The sequence below is a fragment of the Dermacentor albipictus genome, chromosome 8 (genome assembly GCF_038994185.2).
Source record: "Dermacentor albipictus isolate Rhodes 1998 colony chromosome 8, USDA_Dalb.pri_finalv2, whole genome shotgun sequence".
Lineage (NCBI taxonomy): Eukaryota > Metazoa > Arthropoda > Arachnida > Ixodida > Ixodidae > Dermacentor > Dermacentor albipictus.
In genome coordinates this window covers 43,815,768-43,835,321 of record NC_091828.1, presented here as the reverse complement: position 1 = coordinate 43,835,321, position 19,554 = coordinate 43,815,768, and the positions used below count along the sequence as shown (strand labels likewise).

The 19,554-nt window shown below is 44.0% G+C and overlaps 1 protein-coding gene across 2 annotated transcripts in view; it reads right to left on the bottom strand.

Moving 5' to 3' along the window:
* Agps (alkyldihydroxyacetonephosphate synthase) overlaps window positions 1-19,554 on the bottom strand; it is a 72,064-nt gene that overhangs the window by 2,249 nt on the left and 50,261 nt on the right. For both annotated transcript variants that reach the window (XM_070523287.1, XM_070523286.1), the window contains 12 exons: window positions 18,602-18,673; window positions 15,413-15,492; window positions 15,217-15,297; window positions 13,506-13,740; window positions 12,684-12,811; window positions 12,032-12,083; window positions 9,783-9,922; window positions 6,961-7,010; window positions 4,743-4,812; window positions 4,176-4,237; window positions 1,958-2,147; window positions 1,171-1,228 (listed from right to left, as the gene is read on the bottom strand). In XM_070523287.1, the coding sequence (XP_070379388.1) occupies window positions 1,171-1,228; window positions 1,958-2,147; window positions 4,176-4,237; window positions 4,743-4,812; window positions 6,961-7,010; window positions 9,783-9,922; window positions 12,032-12,083; window positions 12,684-12,811; window positions 13,506-13,740; window positions 15,217-15,297; window positions 15,413-15,492; window positions 18,602-18,673 (1,218 nt within the window). The remainder of the gene's footprint in view (window positions 1-1,170; window positions 1,229-1,957; window positions 2,148-4,175; window positions 4,238-4,742; window positions 4,813-6,960; window positions 7,011-9,782; window positions 9,923-12,031; window positions 12,084-12,683; window positions 12,812-13,505; window positions 13,741-15,216; window positions 15,298-15,412; window positions 15,493-18,601; window positions 18,674-19,554) is intronic.

The window sequence follows — 19,554 nt, the reverse complement described above, 5'->3', positions numbered from 1 at the left end:
CGAGAATTGTACAACATGCACCAGGAGAAGGGAAGTGCATTCGATGACAGCAGAGAATTAGGCAGTGTGACGATGTTAGAAAATTTGCAGGTATAAGGTGGGGTAACATGGTGCAAACCAAGGCTAATTGGCGATTTCTAGGAGAGGCCTTCGTTCTGAAGAGGACATAAATTGGGCTGATGGTGATAAATATAGCACCCCTCTGATTGATCGTGTTTTCTATCATTTTTACACTGCCAATGCTTTGTTCATGGCATTAACGAAGCGCTCCTTACAAAAGTTGCGCCACGGAGGTGCATTCTGTCTGCCACCTATCTGTAGGTTCACCTAAAGTGAAACATGCCTGCCGTTTTCTAGCCCCAATGGTGAATCATTCTGTGCAGACTGCAATGATGACTGTGCCACTTTGTGCATTAGAAGACTTGCGTGCTCGTTCCAGAAGGCCACAGAGCCCATGGGCCAGGCTGAAATGCCAGTTCTCGTTTCATCACTGATGTCAAGCAGCATTGAGAATGGTCAGTCCTTCACCCGGGAATGCTGAATGCCAACAGCTTCCTTCCTATCGTGGAATAATCATACTTAAGTTGTTCGCCTTGAGCGAGACAGCTATGGTGCCTGTGGCAGGCAATTTTTCACCCTTTACTCCATTACAGAACGATCTCATATGAGATCACATGTGATCACATGTGTGGCGCATGTGAGATGAAGCGCCAGTGACCTGCTAGGTTCTCACTGGTGATCTGTTCCAAGAGCCACAGTTCTCTTAATACTATACAGTGCCCACATCGAGCCCCCTCTGTGACCAGCTCCCTCAATGCAACGAAAACCAATCTCGAAGGCCACGCTTTTGCTTACTGCAGCTGCTGGAAGCTGTATCATGGCCCCATTGTTTTGAGTGCAACCTATTAACATAAAAACCAATTGCAGTAGGATGAGCTCTCACCTACAATCTATTTAGGAGCCCAAGCTTGGTAGCTTTTGAACACACCTGCTACTCTACATACATAGCTATACTGACTAAACAGTGGTACAAGGTACCACAAGTATAACTGCTACTATGAGCTGCAAAAATCTGTGCATATGATACCCGATGTTAAAAAGCTGGCTCCAGTAGCTCAGATCATAATTTTTCAGGCACAAAGAAAGCCATAAGAGGGTGCATCACACTACCTCCATGATGGTGGGAAATGCTGCCTCCACAAGCCAGGATCTCTTCTCTCGCTGCGGCCTGAAAAGAAGCAATGGGCACCCAGTCACCCTGCATCCTGTCGTCACAGTACCAACGACACCGAATTTGGCACGCGGCTGCATTCAAGCAACAGGCGATAGAAATACATGCACTGTGCGACACCTGCAATTGAAAGGATGTTCCACGTCAACCGCCTTTGCGCTGAGTGGCACTAGCTAACACTCCCAGGAATAGATGTAGGACACAAACAGATACCCGGGACAGTATACAGGATGACAGTCACCACAGTAACACAATGGTAGCACAACGATAATGCGTAAGATGTAACTTCAGGTCCCACTTATCGCACTTTGTTTGTTCACCCACTTTCATTTTCTTTCTCTTTGTTATTTTACACTTGGTTATTTTCCCCTTCATTTTCCCAAGCTTCATTATCTGCTGATGTGGTTGCAATAATAATAATAATAATAATAATAATAATAATAATAATAATAATAATAATAATAATAATAATAATAATAATAATAATGGTGATGATGATCTTCATTACAAATAATCAAATTGTACATATGATTTTGCTAGGTCTAATAATAATAATAATAATAATAATAATAATAATAATAATAATAATAATAAAGAAAAAAATTCAATTCCTCAGTTTCTCTTATACTTCTTGTTCATGTATTATAACAAGGCTTATGCTTCAAGGCAGCTGGCCTTGCTGGCTGTGGCACAGAATTCAGCACGGAGTCAGCACGGAATTCTCACCTCGATCTCCTCATACGCATGCACAGGGTCAGCGACCCCGGAGTAGTTGAAGGCAAAGTAGAAGTAGACGCAGGCTCCCGCGTCGTACGTCTGCGTCACGCGACACGAGGCCAGAGGAGGTAGCGATACCCCGTGATTGCGAGACTCTCGCATGATGACGTCCTTGACGTTGCGGCACAGGTCCACCACCCTGCAAGCAGGCGATGCGTCAGGCTGAACAAAACACTCAAACAATGGTGTCTTTACACAGCAAATGGGTCGCCAATAGGTCGCCAACCGCCACAGTTAAGATTAAACTTCGCTGTTTAACGTCCTGAAGCTGCACAGTTAGCTATGATGGATGCCATAATAAAGGTCTCTGGGTTAATTTTAACCCCTTGGGGTTCTTTAAAATGCACATGAGCATTTCGCCCCCATCAAGATGCAGCCGCTGCTGCGGCAGCTAAGAAGCGAACCCGTAATTTTCTGCTTAGCAGCAAAATACCATAGCCACTTAGCTGCCAGGTAAAGAGGAACATGTGGGCGCGATGTAAACACCAGCAGGTGTGACGCTGCAGCAGGTTCATTGAACCAGGTGGCATTAAAGAAACTAGCTCATAATTTGCCATATAAGGAGACCAGCTGTAGCTGACACTATCATCACAACATTCTAGTAATTTGAATTGATCAATGATTCCCGAGGGCATCAGTTTAGTAAGAATACAGACAGAATACAGACAGAATGTGACACAGAGACAATGCAGAGACAGCCTCTGTGGTCTTCCTAAGCCAACACTCTCCAATATGAATTGTCACCACTTCAACAAACCTTCCATCCTGTTGAGTGGGAATGCTTCAGTGCGACAGTCATTGCCACACTTACCACTGTTAATTTAAAGGCAGTTTTGACAAACAGACTTAATTTGACTAACACAGAGCTGTAGGCACATTAATGAACTCTGCATGCGATGCTATCAGTACACCCTGTACGCAACTTTTGTGAAGATTAAGACGTTGGAGAAATACCAGATACAATATAGAGTGGCCACTTTGTGTGCTCTAGACATGCCAATTAATGCAGCTTACAGGCTGGCGATATGTGTTGCAGTTAAGAAATACTGAAGGGAAAATATTGCCATTATTGCACACGGTGATGTTTTACTTCAATTAAGAAAGGCATTAGCCAAGACAGTAACTCGCCCTGCAGGGGTCAGGAAAAGACCAGAATTACTGAAAGCCGTCAGCATTTTGCAGTACTTATTGCTGACCTAAGAACTTCAAGGGCTATGTACAATAAAAATACCTTGCCCTGGCACTGGGCTCAGCATATATCCTAGGTACAGCAGACTTCCACTACTTCAACTCTAACCTATTTAGCTTTTCAGTTAATTTGCATGTCCCTGCCTATGCAAATCAATGCAGATGCATTGTTATTTCGACTTTTCAGGCCATTAATGCCGTCATTGCTGTTGCAGTCTGCACGTGTTGGTTGTACTAGGATGACACTGTCAGGGCAATGGATGTCTTGCTTCTTGCAATCTCTATAGCCAGTGTGTGTTAGGTGAGCTGTCCAAATGAAAATGTGCATTAAGCTTCTTGCTATTACTGTAACAACACATCTATAGATAAAGGTACTCTCTCAAAAGAGGCAGTGCAAACCCATTACAATGGTGCATCAAGACTCAGAACTGGGCTACTTGATGCAAATCTATAATTTGGGAAGGCACAATTTAGATGCAGACAAAGAACCAAAAGAACGACAACATAAGTACTGCATTGTTGCCTTTTAGTTCCGTCCACGTCTTTTGCACTATTGTTTTCAGTACAGTGGTGGGAAACAAGGCGCCATGGGCACTGCTGTTATGCGAGCCTGTTCTTGTATGCTAACCGTGTCTAGGTAGGGATGTGCAGTCATCTTTGATGGCTGCGATAACGGCGATTAGCACTGATGAATACCAGAAAGCAAAACGACGTGATACCACCCCAAACCAACTGCATGTTGTCTGTTTTTCATTCGTCTGGGTGGATACATAAGCTTTCATTGTGGTTGTTCAACACACGAGCACATCCTGTACATGCGCAAGTAATTTGCAAGAGTGCACTTTCCACCTGAGGAAGAGGTTTGTTTAATGCACAGCTGGTACTCCTTGAAATTAACTAATTCGGTGTTCCAACTAACATGCATTGCACAAAGAACAACCAGTGCTGTAATGAACTGGTCCTTTGCACAGCAACATACCTGTCCCAAGGTACAGATGTCTCAAATGATTCGGCGACAACGCTGAAGTCCATGCCCAGGTCCTGAAGATGAGTGCATAAAGAGAAGAGATAATGTGTTACAGGATGTTTCAAGATTCTATATCTCGGTAGCCTAACATGCTCTGATGTGCATGACAATGGTTTCTTAAAGATTCTCAGAATTGATTACTGCCTCTGTCATGCAGAGACCTCCAAGTGCACTTTAGTCGGTACACATCAGAGTAAGTGAACACAAAGTGTTGCGATACATTACCTTCAAACATGCTTGAACTTTATCCAGATGTGCTCACACTTGCTTTGCGATTTTATTTCAGAAACTTCAACAGTCACTATAGTTTACAAACAGTCTTATCTGCTTGGACAATGATCCAAACAGATAGGAGAATAAATGGCTCATATCAATTTTTAACACCATAACTAGTGGGCAGGCCTAGGCTGAAAGTTGCTCATCAAGGGATCACATTTACATGTGTCAATGAGGATATTCTTGGCAGCCAACGACACCTAAAGAAAAAAGCATAATGAAGTGAAGGACAACAGCACTTACTCTGATGTAGGCGATGACAAAAGTCAGCATGTATCCCCGTAGGCCATTCTCTTCTCCAGCAGCCAAGCCGCTACCAAAGAAAAAAGAAAAGAGATACAGTAAGTGGCTTGAACGATGCAAAAAAAATATAGTGCGGATCCCACATACTGTGGGAATCGATGTATGCAAAGCTTTCTGTGCTGTTTGCTTTGACTGACAACAATTAGCAGTGACATTGATGACAAGCATTTAATTTCTTTAGCCGTTAGTGCAATACGAGACTGTTGAATTGATATTAAACATTACCTTGCATGCACCACCACTGCTGTTTATCTGTGCAGTACACAGAACACGCAGCGAGACGTGTTTGCTTGAGGCATTGTTGTGGGCCATTGTTCATATCATCCGAGAAGGTTAGCATTGTCATTGCCTTGCACTTCACTTCAAAACGTGGCAGAAATATGGGACTGTGGGGGGAACTCGTAATCTCGAGCAATGCCATAGCCACAAAGCTACCACGGCAGGCATAGAAGTGTTGATTTGATGTGCGGCTGCTTCCACAGTGCTTTAATGCAGCTTTGTGTTTGCATGCCCTACATCAATTGTCCGGTTCACAAAGTTGCATGGTGTTTATTTTTGAGAACTAGCAGAAATACCGTGCCGTACCTTGATCTTAAATTTATCCAGTTTGTCTGCAACCACTCTCATGTCTAGTAGTAGCATATCCTTGCCTTCTTAAATCTACGTCTCCTTTTCCCTCTCCAGCACTCCCCCGCCATGTATGGGATGTGCAAGCAAATAGTGGCAAGGCTGCTACTCATTCGTTTTGTGACTGTGTCAGTTCCTACCTATTCTCTGCCTACTCTCCGTACCTCCTCTCTACCATTCTATCTACCTCCCATCTGAACTGTTGCACATTAGTACAAAGGTAAGCACTGCAGTTTCTGCAATGTTTTTGTGGGAGGGTCATGGATAATTACAGCCATCAAAAGGGTATTGTGGAGACACCCAGGGAGCTCCACAGGGCATTGTAGCAATGAGACCGAAATGTCCAAATGAGTTTCTCATGCCGCCTTTCCTGTCTGCCACACTCCTGCCTTGTATATGCAAGCTCTGAATCACCTCCTGATGTGTCAAGCAAGATAGCAATGATAACAGCAGCAGTGGAAAGCTCGAAGGAAGAGGCAAAGGAAGGTTCACTTTAAAAATGCTGCAATGAACCTACTCGTAGCACACATAGTAAACAGGAAAATAAATGTCAAGCAAGTAAAGCACGTAATCCGAGCACCAATTCAGGTGAAGTAACATGACGCATGAATTTAGGCATGAGTTTCACAGTAAAACATGTTATCTATCACACTAGTGCCACATGAACTGATACTACCACTTCAACACACGGAAAGCCACAACGACACATATCATCGCCAAAAGCTTCAGTCAAAGATGAAGATGCATCATAGTCGTGTTGCTGCTATCATCGTCACAACTGGAATCACAGTTATGTCACCATCATCACTGTTGAATACAGAGTGTTGCATATATAAATAGGAGTTCCAGGTGCATCTTATTTTGTTGTAGCGAAAGCTGAACAAGGACAACAGAAAGGCACATCTGACACACACAGCGCTTGTTCAGCTTGTGCTACAACAAAATAAGATATGCCGTACCAACAAGCCCCGATAGCTATCCTCATAGATTCCAGGTGTGCATGACTTGTTCAGCTAAACCGCAGGCTGATTTCTGCTCGAATTGCACACAGTAGTATTATGCAGTGCATTCAGTTTAATATCATGCTTGCGAGCACTGCCTTCACTAACAATACTGCTAAAGTCATCGTCTGCACTAATCATCTGCCCGTCATCTGCACCACTAAAGTAATTACAAATTTGCCGCGCTGAAGCAGCAGAGAATATGCACAAACCGACTGGTAAGACTAGAAGAGCACAGCAAGCAACAAACTGCGTATCCACTGAACTCGCACAAGTTGGGTCGGAGGCAGCGAGTGCAATTGAATTCACAACATTCGTTCAGGCTGCTCTCCCCCCACCCCTCCCCCACCCAAGATTAGCAGCAAGGCTTCATGTTTTCTATTAAAGCTTGTACCATACAACAGCAGGCCTTAAGGGCAGGAAACATTCCTTTATTTTATATTTTCTTAACAAAATGAGCAAGAAAGTTTTCTCTGAACATGCCACCAGAGCTGACAATGCTTCAGAAAGAGCAAACTGAAGCTGCTCACCCATACTTGGCTGCAATCTCGTACACTCGCCTCTCTTGCATGTCAACATCCTAGAAGAGAACGCCACATTGCATTCAAATCAGTGTGCACTCCGTGTGACAATGTACCCCCTTGCAGCAATATGAAAGGGAACAAAAAATTGCTTTGAAGACACTGTAGTGGCTAAGCAGACATTTGGAGCACTAACATGCTCAATGCCGCTAAATGTTAGAGGAAGAGCTACCTGCTGCCTGTTAAAACGTTGCAATCAAATTCACACATCGCGAGCAATTGTTTCTCGAAGACAAATGCAGTGTTCCCACTCGTATTGCTGACGACTATAAATGTTCATAACATTCACGCCTGGACTGTTTAACTTGCACATTCAATAGGTAAATATGTCAGGAAAACATGTTTTTATCACACATTCTAGGATTATGAAACTCAACCACATGTATAGTCATTGATTTGTATGCACCCTTAGTACTTCTTTTCTGTTACGTGATGCACAATATTTCTGCACAATATTGTACCCAACTTTGTATATGCTTTTTATCAGAATAAACTTCAAACTTCAAACAAGAGAAAATGCTGAGATAGTGCATACATTTTAATGTATAAATATTTTTCTCCAGAGCATGAAATTGACTAGCAAGAGCTTTCATCTGAAAGCTTGCATTGCTCAAATTTATTGATGTTGAATTTAAGATCGAGTCTTTCAGGCATGCCTAATGTCTTGATTCACCAAGACTTGTTGAAAATCTGAATTATGTAATTGTAGTACTTCTTGCGCTAAGCACAGTGCGCATTATTAAATCTTTATTGTGTAAGCAAGAAAGTGCGCATGAAACTCGAGACCTGAAATCTGGGCTATGCAACGAAGGAATTTAAAAAAAAATGAAAAATGGTCTGAAACCTGCAAAATTCATGCAGCGATAATTTGCCATCCACCTGATGGTAGCAGAATGTAATGTAACGTAACATAATATTACATAATATATAGATTCTCTCATTCTTTTTTTTTTCCCCACACACAAGCTACTTAAACTATGGTGCACCATCCGAGCCCGTGACCTTACGCTCTGCAGCAGAGCACCTTAGCCATTGAGCCACAAGCACTTGTATTATGGATAAATGACACACAGGTCACCAGGCATCCATTCTACCTGTACCAAAGCATGGAACCACATTCATGACATCCTGTGGGCACTAGTGTAGCCCCCGTAGGTATTCGCCACAGCACTGCTGCTGTCCATATTTGCCCCATGTACTATGCTCATTTCATACATGGCAGGTGAGACTAGAGCGAGTTCTCTCACTGTTTGCATCCACAGCCAAAAGATAGCGCATCGCACACAAAAGAAAGATATAGGTATGCATGGTGCAAGTCAAATGTAACATTAGGTTTAATACTTTTACGTAGCAAAATAAGACGCAATCATTACACAAAAAGCATTGCACATCTGAATCTATATGTCCCCGAGCAAATGGACAGCCACGCTTCTGTAACCGCATGGTTGACACAATGGCTACAATGCACCATCTGTGCTTGCAACCAACACATCATACTGCAAGCACAATCACAAAGGTGCCCAAATAACACCCGGTTTCACGTAAACTCAGGCCCACAAGTAAATGTAATCGCAGATAAAAAATACAACTGCAGTGAGCAAGGCGCAAAGCAAGACTCCCATTGCGGCCCCACTTGCATAACTTCTGCAGTGTTGACTGGCGAAGTATGGTCAAAACTCGTTATAGCGAAGCCACGTCTGAGAAAAAAATAGGTTTGTTAGATCTGAGGAGGAGGAAAAACTTCTATTGGTCCAGGGTTTTTTGTGGTGGTCTCGCCACTAGGCAGCCATCAGACCTTGGACTGTGGCAAATTTCTCGGCTCGTGTGACGGTGGAGATCTGGATCTTCAGGTCGGAGTTGAGGAGCATGGTCTCGTTGTAAACATACATCTGCTACACAGTAATAGAAGTCAGACAATTCTTTTTTATTTACTTCGTAATATCTGATAATTATAGAAATATGTATTCATTATATTGAGGTTCAACTGGACAGCGTTACTGGTCTTTTATGGTTGCATTCTTGTGAAGCATGTGAAAATTCTGAAACACCGCAAGCGCATTTACTCGCCTAAGACCGACCCTTGTGTAGGACTCACACCCCCGCTTTTGAGAACGAAAGGGTGGAAAAAAAGGTTGCGCTAAACATGGTACTTGTGTGCTGCTTAATTTCCACAAGCCGTTACGACAGCAATAATTACAGTCCTCATCATCATCACCACCGTATTCGGAGATCAAACTGCGACAGATTCAGCGCACTTCAACGGTATCGGTTGTGCTGAGACTTCCTGTTCAGCTGCATTGTGCTTTCGGGTGCATAAGAGCTAGGGCATCGCTCCAAAAAATGTGCATGTGGATATTAAATGTATATGCGGTTTTGTTTGAGACTGTCGTCAAAAGCTTTCAGGCAACAGGAATCTCAAACAGTATGGATGGCATGGAACACGACCAGATTAGGGAACAAGCCAATGAGGCGAGTTCAAACAATGAAAGCAGCAAAAGCGACGTGGGCGACTGAGTGAAAGTGTTCACAGTCGGCCACCAGTGATTGTTCTATTCAGCATAGCAGTTAGAGCGCAGTTCGAGGCTTTAGTGAGCAGCCCATACCTCGTACAAGGCTCGCACCCTGTAAAATAAATTTTTTAAATGTGTGAGCATTACATCAGTAAACATGGCATCTTTTCTTGCGAGGTACACCACTGCTAGCCCTACGCATATTATGCGAGTACCGAGTTTTTGGCAAGGTAAGTGAAAACTGCTCGAGCCCCTCCTGACCTGCTTGTTGCCTTCAAAGAGCAGAGTGGTCACGCAGATCTGCTCAGGATTGAAGCCCTTGATGCGTGTCACGTAGAACTTCTTAAAGCCGTCCCACAGTGGTGCGAGGAGTGAGGATGCCTCAGGCTTGAGTGCTTGCCCTGGCAAGAGACACATCAAGCATTGTCACCATAGATGAGGCAAAGCCAACAATGAAGCGAGGGGGGGGGCGAGGGGGAAGAAAGAAGCACTGAGAAAATGAACTGTTCTTTTGAATTCAAATGTAGAAATATAAGGTTAAGGAAAATGAAAGAGGGCAACAGATCTTGTCATAAGTGGGAGCCGTACCCAAGAAGGTGGATAACAGCCACTATGGTAGCTCAATCGTAGAGCATTGTACGCATAATGCAAAAGATGTGGGTTCATCTCCCAGCTATGGCAAATTATTCTTTAGTCATTTTAAATTTCCCTTTCCTTTATCATTCCTACATTGCAATTACGAACAACAGTGTATTTCTACTGTGCTTTCCCTACCTGCATTGTCCGTTTGCTTGTTGTTGCAACATGGTTGTAACTAACAAAAAAATCAAGCCTCTCAGTTCCACCTAATTTTCTCACTTGTTACCATCAATGATATTAATATGGCTTAGTGTTTTGGAGTAATATATGCACTGTTAAACCTCGATATAACAAACCCCAACTAATGAAATTCACACCATATTGGAAATTTTCAATCTCACTATCTTAGTTCTATTGAAAACCACATTGTATTTATTTCCACGATTCAGCGCAGTAATTTTAGTCTGCAGTTTCGATACAACGATGTCCGTGCACATCACATGCACGAACCCGAGCATGCGCGACAAGCTCAGGTAGAGAAAAGAAAACTGCTCAGCACAGGATTTATAACTACAGCCGAACCCCCTTGTAACAATATTCAAGTGCTATGAAAATTCCATTGCTATAGCAGACCTATGGGCCCCGGGTGCCAGACGACCTAGCTACGCCACTGAGGACAACGTTGAGGCAGCCTGCTCTACCACGTCATCGCTGCCGTCGTCATCGTCACTATCCAATGCAAGCACATTCGTGACAATTGTCTCATTAGTTAGAAGCACTTAGAATCCAAATCTATAGCAGTGCGCTTTCTTTTCACCGGCAACGTCGTGCATCGCCCATAATCAGCAGGCGGACCAGCCATCTTCCATTATGGCGGCGAGTCAAACGAGGTTGAGAAACCACGTGGCTAGGAATGACTTTGATTTGATTTGATTTGAATAACATGATTTGACGCAACCAACAAAGATAAGTGCAAGTGACTCAATCCGCATGAGGGGCCAATGAGCAATTAGGCCAGCAAGTGAGCGCAGGTGGCACGTTCCATTTACATTTCGGAGGGTGGTGCGGCGTAAAGCTATGGGCGCAGCCCATTCATGTTTGGAGGGGTGGAAGGGCGACGGGAGAGAGGGGCGCGAGGCTGGAGATGCTGAGCAGGCTGGAAAATGAGCGTGTGGCGGCTGATGGGGCGGCGGGCTGTCGTGTAGTGGCTCAAATTTCTCTTTTTCTTTTTGAGGATTTCGCATTTCATTAACTTTCAGCATGGACACCCAGTAGCCAGACTTCATCATTATAACCGATAATGCGGTATGGGAGCATTGAAATAAGCGGGTTATTTCACCATAGAAAACATACAAAAGTTGATGGCGCAGAAGTTTCTCAATGTTATAACACATATATTGTTAAAACTGGTACTGCTATAAGTGGGTTCGATTGTAGCACAAATACTTCAATAATTTCACTGCTTTCTATTAAAGTGCTGACAAATGAAACAGACGGTAGTTAAGGTTTGTTCCTGTGGGATCTAGCTGCAGCTCAAATCAGAACAACATCATCGCCTGAAAATAGCCTGGAGACACACGTTAAGATGAGGCAAACAATCTGACATGCAAGGCGCCTGAAAGACAGCGAACGCTCCAACTGTTGAAATCTGCTGGAACGATTTGAAAATTGTTGTTGCGGGAATTAAAGGCTAACATGTCCAGTACTTGCTAGCTAGGGCCCATAAAGCAACACATCCCACTGGCAGAGTGTATGCACTAGCCCAAAGTAATCACTTTGGCCAAATGGCCCAAACCCATATGTAAACTGGAGACAAGGGCGCAAAAGATCCCTGGCTGTTGCTATAACTGGTCATACCCAGGTTGTGATGTCAAATTGCACCTTGTGTCTCCTGCTTAACAGCACAGTTGATATGACGTAAATTCACTCACCGAAGACAAACTGCTGATTGTCCATGAGACGTATGGAGGCCGGACGAATGTTCTGCACGTGCAAGGAGATGTGAAAGGTTGGATTAAGATACAAGATGACAAAGGTGTCTAGTAAATAATTTTCTTTTTCAGACTTGCCCGACTTTTTTAGTGAAAATTTTTTGAATTTGAAATTTAGAAAAAAACTTACTCTTCATTGTCGCACCTATGTACTTCCGACAACTTGTGTACGTCTACAATGCGGGCTAAATGTGTGCATACCAGCGCAGCATGTAATTTACAATGACAAAATTATCCAGCAGAAAAGCTGATTTGGAGTGCTGCGGGGTGCCCAAAAGCTTTGCAGGGTGTAACTGACCTACATGACTGTGTGCAGCTTGGGTAGTTTACTTGATTATTTTCCCCGACTTCAATGATTAAAAAAAAATTTTAGCTGACAATTCCCCAACTTTTTCAACTGCTCAGAATTTCATCTGGCTTTTCCAGGACACACCCTGGATATCACAGGCACACAACTGTGGCCTGTCAGCCACTGCTGTTGGGAACTGTCTCAGAATCAACCGGAACAGTTTCAAAAACAGCAACGGTTTCTCAACGCATAGGGCAATAGACAACAACCATGTGCGTGGTGTGTGTGTGGGGCAGTGCTCACCTGTCGGGTGATCTCCTGCAGGAAGGTGACACCCGGCTCGAAAGTGGGGAAGACGATGGAGCCGTAGCGCTGGCACTCCGGCAGCGGTCGCACCTTCAGCACCACCTGGGTCACCACACCCAAAGTGCCTGCACCAACCATCCAAGATTAATGCTGCCAAACTTCTCGATTCTCTGTAGAACTCTGTGTGCCCAGTGTTTCATAAAATGCACTTATGGTTACTACGCACGCTTTTTAAATTTTTTTTGTTGCTAGGTGCGAACACCAGCAGGCTTGGCAAGAAGTCGGCGCAGACATTGTGGGTGGACACTTGAAGCTGGTTCATGACAACAATTCACAATTAATAGCGATAGAGGTGAAGTTGCCTAGAACTGTTGCGGTATTTAAAATGTAAGCAAACACTGGACGAGCATATTTGCACAACAAACTGCAAGTGCAGCCTTAGTGGCTTTGCTTGGCTTGTTCTGTGTTAGGGCACGGCTGGTGAATAACGGATAGACTATACTTCGCTAGATTCAATTCTAAGAAGGTGCCGGCAACATGGCCGACGACCATGCTGGCGATGTATCAAACATAAAAATATCGCTTCTTCTGCTTGACTCGGCAGGTAAATTAGTAAGCGGTCATGTAGGCCGAGTATGAAGTATCAAATGGCACACTGTACGGTGCCCAGCATTTATGTTGTCCTGATACTTCGTCTGCAAGGCCAGTGGCGGTGCCACGAAGCTGCCCCAATGATTGGGCACATCCGAATTATCGGTGCCCGAATAACTAGTCGGTGACTGCATTCCCGTACTGTAACCAGCGAAGGTACGAGCGCACCTTCCGAGCCGAGCACGAAGTGGTGCACGTCGGGGCCGCTGGAGATCCGGGGCACCTGGCAGCTGCGCTCAACTGTGCCGCTGGGCGTGACCAGGCGGACATGCACCACCAGGTCCTCAATGTTGCCGTAGACATTCTTCTTCATGCCGGAAGCCCGCGTTGCCACCCAGCCGCCGAGCGAGCTGAACTCGTACGAGTCTGGCTCGTGGCCCGTGCACAGGCCGTGCTCTGCCAGCTGCATGCCGCATTCACAAAGGTATGAGACGCTGCCAACAGCCTGTGACACACAGAGACTTGCAGGCCTCCAGGCAGAACCTGCTGTGGCAAACGGTAGGTTGTAAACTGATCTCTACCGCCAAATGTTTTGGACTGCTCGCAGGAGGTCTTTGTGGCCAAAATCTTCCATTGATTACTCGGGCCATTTCACTAAATGTTCCTTCAAATTTAATTCACCCTTTGCCTTTGCCAGCCTTTCAGGATTGCTCATACGTGGAGTGTGGTCTGCTGTTAAGGTGAACACTTCATTGTGTGGCCCTCATTTCCTTGGTGCTCTAGTTGCAAGCACATGCTGAAGCTGTGTCAATGCACTGCGCAGATGTGCAGAAAACCAGTGCTACAAGTCATCTGCTGCAAAGCCGGGCACACTTGCCAGAAGGGTTAATTCTCACGTGCTCAACACTGAAGTGTTCCATTTATCAGTGGACAGTACTGTACAAGGATGGCCACAAAGCTGCTCCATGCACTATACTGCAATAATCTCAGTGAATCCAGAACTACTAGTCACTGCGGCTATGCATTCAGGCAATGACTGCAATATTATTTTTATGCAGTTGTTAAAGGAATGTCGGTAAGCTAGTGAAATATAGAAACACGTCTACTGGAACAACAGTGTATCTCAACCATGTGTTTTAGTCAAACACTGCTTCCAGAAATGATTGTGCTTTGCATGCTGCCAGACTTCAATTCTGCAATTAAAATATGTCCCCTAACGTTCCCAATCAGCAGAGGCAATTATGGAATTTCGTTTGTTAATGATAATACTGGCAATCAGTGCACAAATCCTGACGAATCTTCACCGCTGCTAGTATAAATCAGGGTCAGCAAAACTGATGACTTTTGTCTGGAATATTTTTAATAATTGAGAGACGTCGCTAAAACACCTGGTACAGGACAGCTGTCATTAACAACAGCTGTCTACTAGTCAGCTGTAGTTTTGAAGCATAGAAATTTTGACAAGGGATGACAGACGTCAGTTTCATAAATATTCCAAGACAAAGCAGCCAGCTTGAGAAATGTGTTAAGCTTGTTAGGATTGGAAAAGCATCCACTGTTCTACTGCTACCACATTTGCCCTGCAATTTCCCTAAACCATTTCAAGGTGCCTTTAAAAACCTGAGCTGGTTTGAATGGCCTTCCAAAAATCAATAAATTTATAGCCGCCAAGCTACAACAGTAGATGACAAAAACATGGCGACAAACAACCTTCAGTCTCAAGACCAAGACAAAGACTTTTGCAATCTACCAACACTCCCAGCCTGCTCTCGTCAACTTCAGCCTCATCGTGTACGCATAAATATGCATGCAGTAATTATAAGAATGTTAAAGCACGGTGCCAAAAGAATAAAACATTTAATAGCTAAAGACCTCCTTTTTAATACACAAAAGAAACAAGAAAAGGAAAACTCGTGCAATTGCATTTTCGTCTGTTCACCTGTCTCTCCAGATCTTGGCCAATGATACCAGCCTCGATGTTGGCGGTCATGTTCACCTTGTCCACCCACAAGATGCGGTTCTGCATGAAAACGGCTCGATGAGAGGGATCCCGAGTCTACATCCACACAGTGCAAGGCTGAACAGGCATTGCAGTGGGGGCAAGTGTGCAAGCAGGCAAACGATGTCTCGCATACCATCTGAGATGTGTCCAGCGAAACAATCATCCTCGCCTCTCCAGCTGGGCATTCAAGGGCACCGGACACACTTGTGCCACCTTTGGGAAAACAGAGAAAACTGGCATCACATTTTTTTTTTTTTTTCGTGAAGAGGGGAAAATATTGACACTCCTGCACTTTTCCAGATCCATACTGACTAAGAAACTCAAACACAGAAACTGCCCTTACTTGTTTTTCTGCGTCCGCACAATCTAATAAGCGCTACGGTTCCAGTGTTTTTAGACCTAGGACCAACTTCACTAGAGGCTACCTCACTTTTTTCTTCCAGACCACTCCAGGAGTGTTTACATAAAGGTAAAACAGACAAATGATTAACGGTTGGTGCTAACCGTGCATTTTCCATATGCTCAAGAATCTGTTCTTCTGCACTGTTTCTCCTTAAAAGTGCTGAACTTTCATGGCAAATAGCTACAGTATTAAGTTTCAACTGGCGATGACTTCCTTTTAATTTGACAGCCTTTCTCACAAAAATTCACAATCGCAATAGCGCTTTTTTGGAACTGTTTTGTTTAAAGACCTGTATAGGATAAAAGGTTCCTTGGGGCGTATACTGCAATATAGCCACTGAAAAATTACATTACCTAAAGAGGCAGCCATTACTTATACAAGCAGTAGCTATATTTAACAAAATTTGACTATAATTAAGTATAATTACTTTAGGGCACACAGTGCAACATCAGAGTTGTAGCCAATCTGCAATCAGTGAACATGGGTTTACTGAGAAACCTATTTCTGACAGCCCTTCCAAGATACACATATTTAAAATGTACCAAAATATACAGTGAAATCTTGCATAGCACCTAACAGTGGCTCCCTGGGAAAGCTGTGGCTTGAATGTCATTGTAGTCCCTGGTACATTTTTGGATGGATGAACTAGTGTTAGGATGTCTACCAAGTGAACATACCTGTAGCACAAATTGAGTTCCATGCCACAACTACAATTAGTTTGCTAAAGTGCTTAGTTACAATGTTAAACAGCAAAGGTTTGTTCAATTAGCTAAATGCTTACAGTGATTTTTCTAGCACATTCATTTCTTCAAGCGATCTAGCTTAAATTGTGGAGTACAGTAACCATTGTAAACGATTATATATATCTAAACACTTGTACGGTTTTTCAGAAACAGTACAAGCAACTGGTTATCGCCCAAATACTTACGTGTGCAGTTACCTCAGTGCCAATTTCTTTTATTGTCACTGTGCATCTGTGCCAGTTATCACCAGCTAAAACTTATCATGTATGCCCTCTTAATTACAGCTGTTACAGAGGATAAGCTCAAGCGCTTAGGAAGCCCCCGTTTGTGTCATGGCGAGGACAGTATCCAATGGTATTCTGCATCGATTCTATGTCCTTTGAGTGCCAACACTTGTGAAAATCTGCAGTACTATGATAATGTGCTTAGGTCTGTTTCAGTATGGCTGTGAGACAGATATCACCATCAAGAAAGACAAGATGCAGAGACTTATCGATCAACTGCATTGAACGTCCCAAAGCAAACACACAAGCTATGAGAAATGCTGTAGCAGTTCGGGGCTCTGGATTAATCTTGGCCACCTGGAGTTTCTAAAGGGACACTAAAGGTAAATACTAAGTCAATGTGGACTGTTTAAATGCCTTTCCAGAAGCCTCGCAACACTTGTTTCGTGCCAAGAAAAGACCTAGTATATGAGAAAATTGTATCTGAAGGGTCTGAATACATATTTTATACTTTAAATCTCCTGCCATTCGACCGGGCGAGTGGCGACGTTGCATACGCCATCACCACCCTTTGCTGCCATCAGGGAGTAAAACGGAGCCTAATAGACGGCGGCACCGAGACAAGACAGAGCGGCGGATTCGCCGCTGCAGCTGCTTTTTGGTCAAGTGGCATAGACTGTTCGGGCATCCCACGAAATCACATGGAAGTTGAATTTTCTGCTACTTGCAGTTTGTGCGAGTTTCGCGAGCCAGCTAAACCAGTGCAGCGCTGCGTGATCAGGAAAGTACTGAAATGCGAAAGCATGGGCAGCGCAGAGTCGAGCGAAAACGAAACCTTTCGACCGCCCACGTTGTTGTGAACGGTAATTTCAATGAGTTCTTTTTTCTAAATATGAAATGGAACTGGACAAGTAGCATTTTGTTTCATGTTATAATACAATATGGGGATGTTTTTTGCAACGAGTAGTTGAGTACTAGTGAGAGAATTTTACTGAGGAGTGCTTTCGTCATCGGGCTTGTGCTTGAACGCACCAGGGGAGTCTCTAACCATGTGCATTTACCTCGATTTCTCAATTATTAAGGCTCTGTTTGCGATAATATTGACGCCTTAGAGATTTTCGTGCACTAATCTATCACTTTCGCCTGACTTTGTATTTGCCTTTAGTGTCCCTTTAATTATGCATTGAAGGAGCAGTATACAAGAGCTTTTGCATTCTGCCATTATTGGAATCTGTTGGCCATGGCCAAGAATGAAAACTGTGACTTCTGTGTTCAGCAATCAGAATGGCAGTGCTTTTCCGTCTGTGGGGATGCTAGACTCTCACGCATCCCCTGATGTTCTCCCCGTACAGCTCTTGCGTCCCCTGTAATCTGGCTCCTCCACGTAGCTAAATGCCGGTGGCAGTCAGTGTGGTTGCAGCTTATTACGAGAGATGGCACAAGTGTTGTGCTGCTGATGCCATCTAACGGAGGAGTTACTGGGGCGCGAAAGAGAGTAGGCTTTCCCTCTTTGGCTTGGAGTCGGCTAGCTGTGTGGAGGTTTCACGTGCTTACCCACTGTTCGTGGGACCGTTCTGCAAATGGCTTAAGAGCAGGCTGCCGGAACGGATGAACACAATCGTTTGAACGCACCACTGTTCGCGCGACCGTACATACAAACAATTAGGTGTGCGTGTCCAGCTTGGGAGCAAACATATTCGCTCACTATCTGGTCGCGACGAGTTGAACTTCCTTGATTTATCGGACGCCCGTCGGCATGTTCTATGGGTTGCGATTGGGCTAGCAGGCATTAGTGCATGTGCAATAAATGCCATTTTGACTATTTGTTCCTTTGTCCCAAGAGTATGTGCGAGATCCCACACGTCACAAGTTCATGCCTCGTCACTTGCAGTAAAATGCTCCGGCAACATGCCACGAAAACGCAAGTCACCGCACCTCCGCAACTCACCCACCTCCGAAAGGAATGATCACAACGTTGTGCAGTGAAGCCAATGACACGAGGCTGACGACGTCTTCGTGGCACACTAGCAAGGCAAACAAATGCGATGGAAGTTAGTCAGGTGGAAACAAAACACGAGTACAGATCTACGGCATGCTGACCAGCAACTAGTGCTTGGTCTATAAACAGAGCTTTATTTTCTTTTTACTGATGGTGGTTGAGGTACAGTGAGTCATCGCAAGTAAGTCATTGGGACAGGAAATTGACTTCGTTATAAACAATATTTCGTTAAAAGCAGAGGAGCTGTAGGAGAGCCATAGTAGTGCAGAATGTCTGTTCCAACAGCGTGGAAGCTCGTAAAGCCTATAATGAAACAAAGTTGTAGTCATTTGTAGCGACATGACAGTGGCGAAATTTAAGCTGTCACTCGTGAATAGCTTCCTTGTCTGTCCGTTATCGTTGCATGACACAGTTAGCTCCAAAGGGCTAATGCGATGTAGTGGAATGACTTTTACAGTGGTCATTACTTTGACAGGTTGGTCCGAAGAAATGCCAATGGGCGTCATGTAAGTAGCACCAAGAAGTGCCATGCAGATTTTCTTGATTTGGATTTCGTAATAAGAGGAGTCTGGTGTTGGTGCTGCTGCACTTAGAATAATCCGGCATAAAATGCAAACACTGTGGTACAAACGAGGAAAACTTCAAATAAAGCGATGTTCCAAATGAAGCAATTTCTTTATAACGACAAGCTACTAATGTATGCGACTCCATTTCAGAAACGCCCTTTTGATCACCATTTTAAAATTATAACTTTATCCCCTTCATGTGCTGTGTGCAAAATGATGCACACCAAGAGGGTGCAGCAAAACAAAAAGCATTGATGAAAACGACAATATTTAAATTGTGTCACATGCATATTGAAGCACACCTAATTGGACCTTTGCTGCAAGTCTGACCAAAATGTGT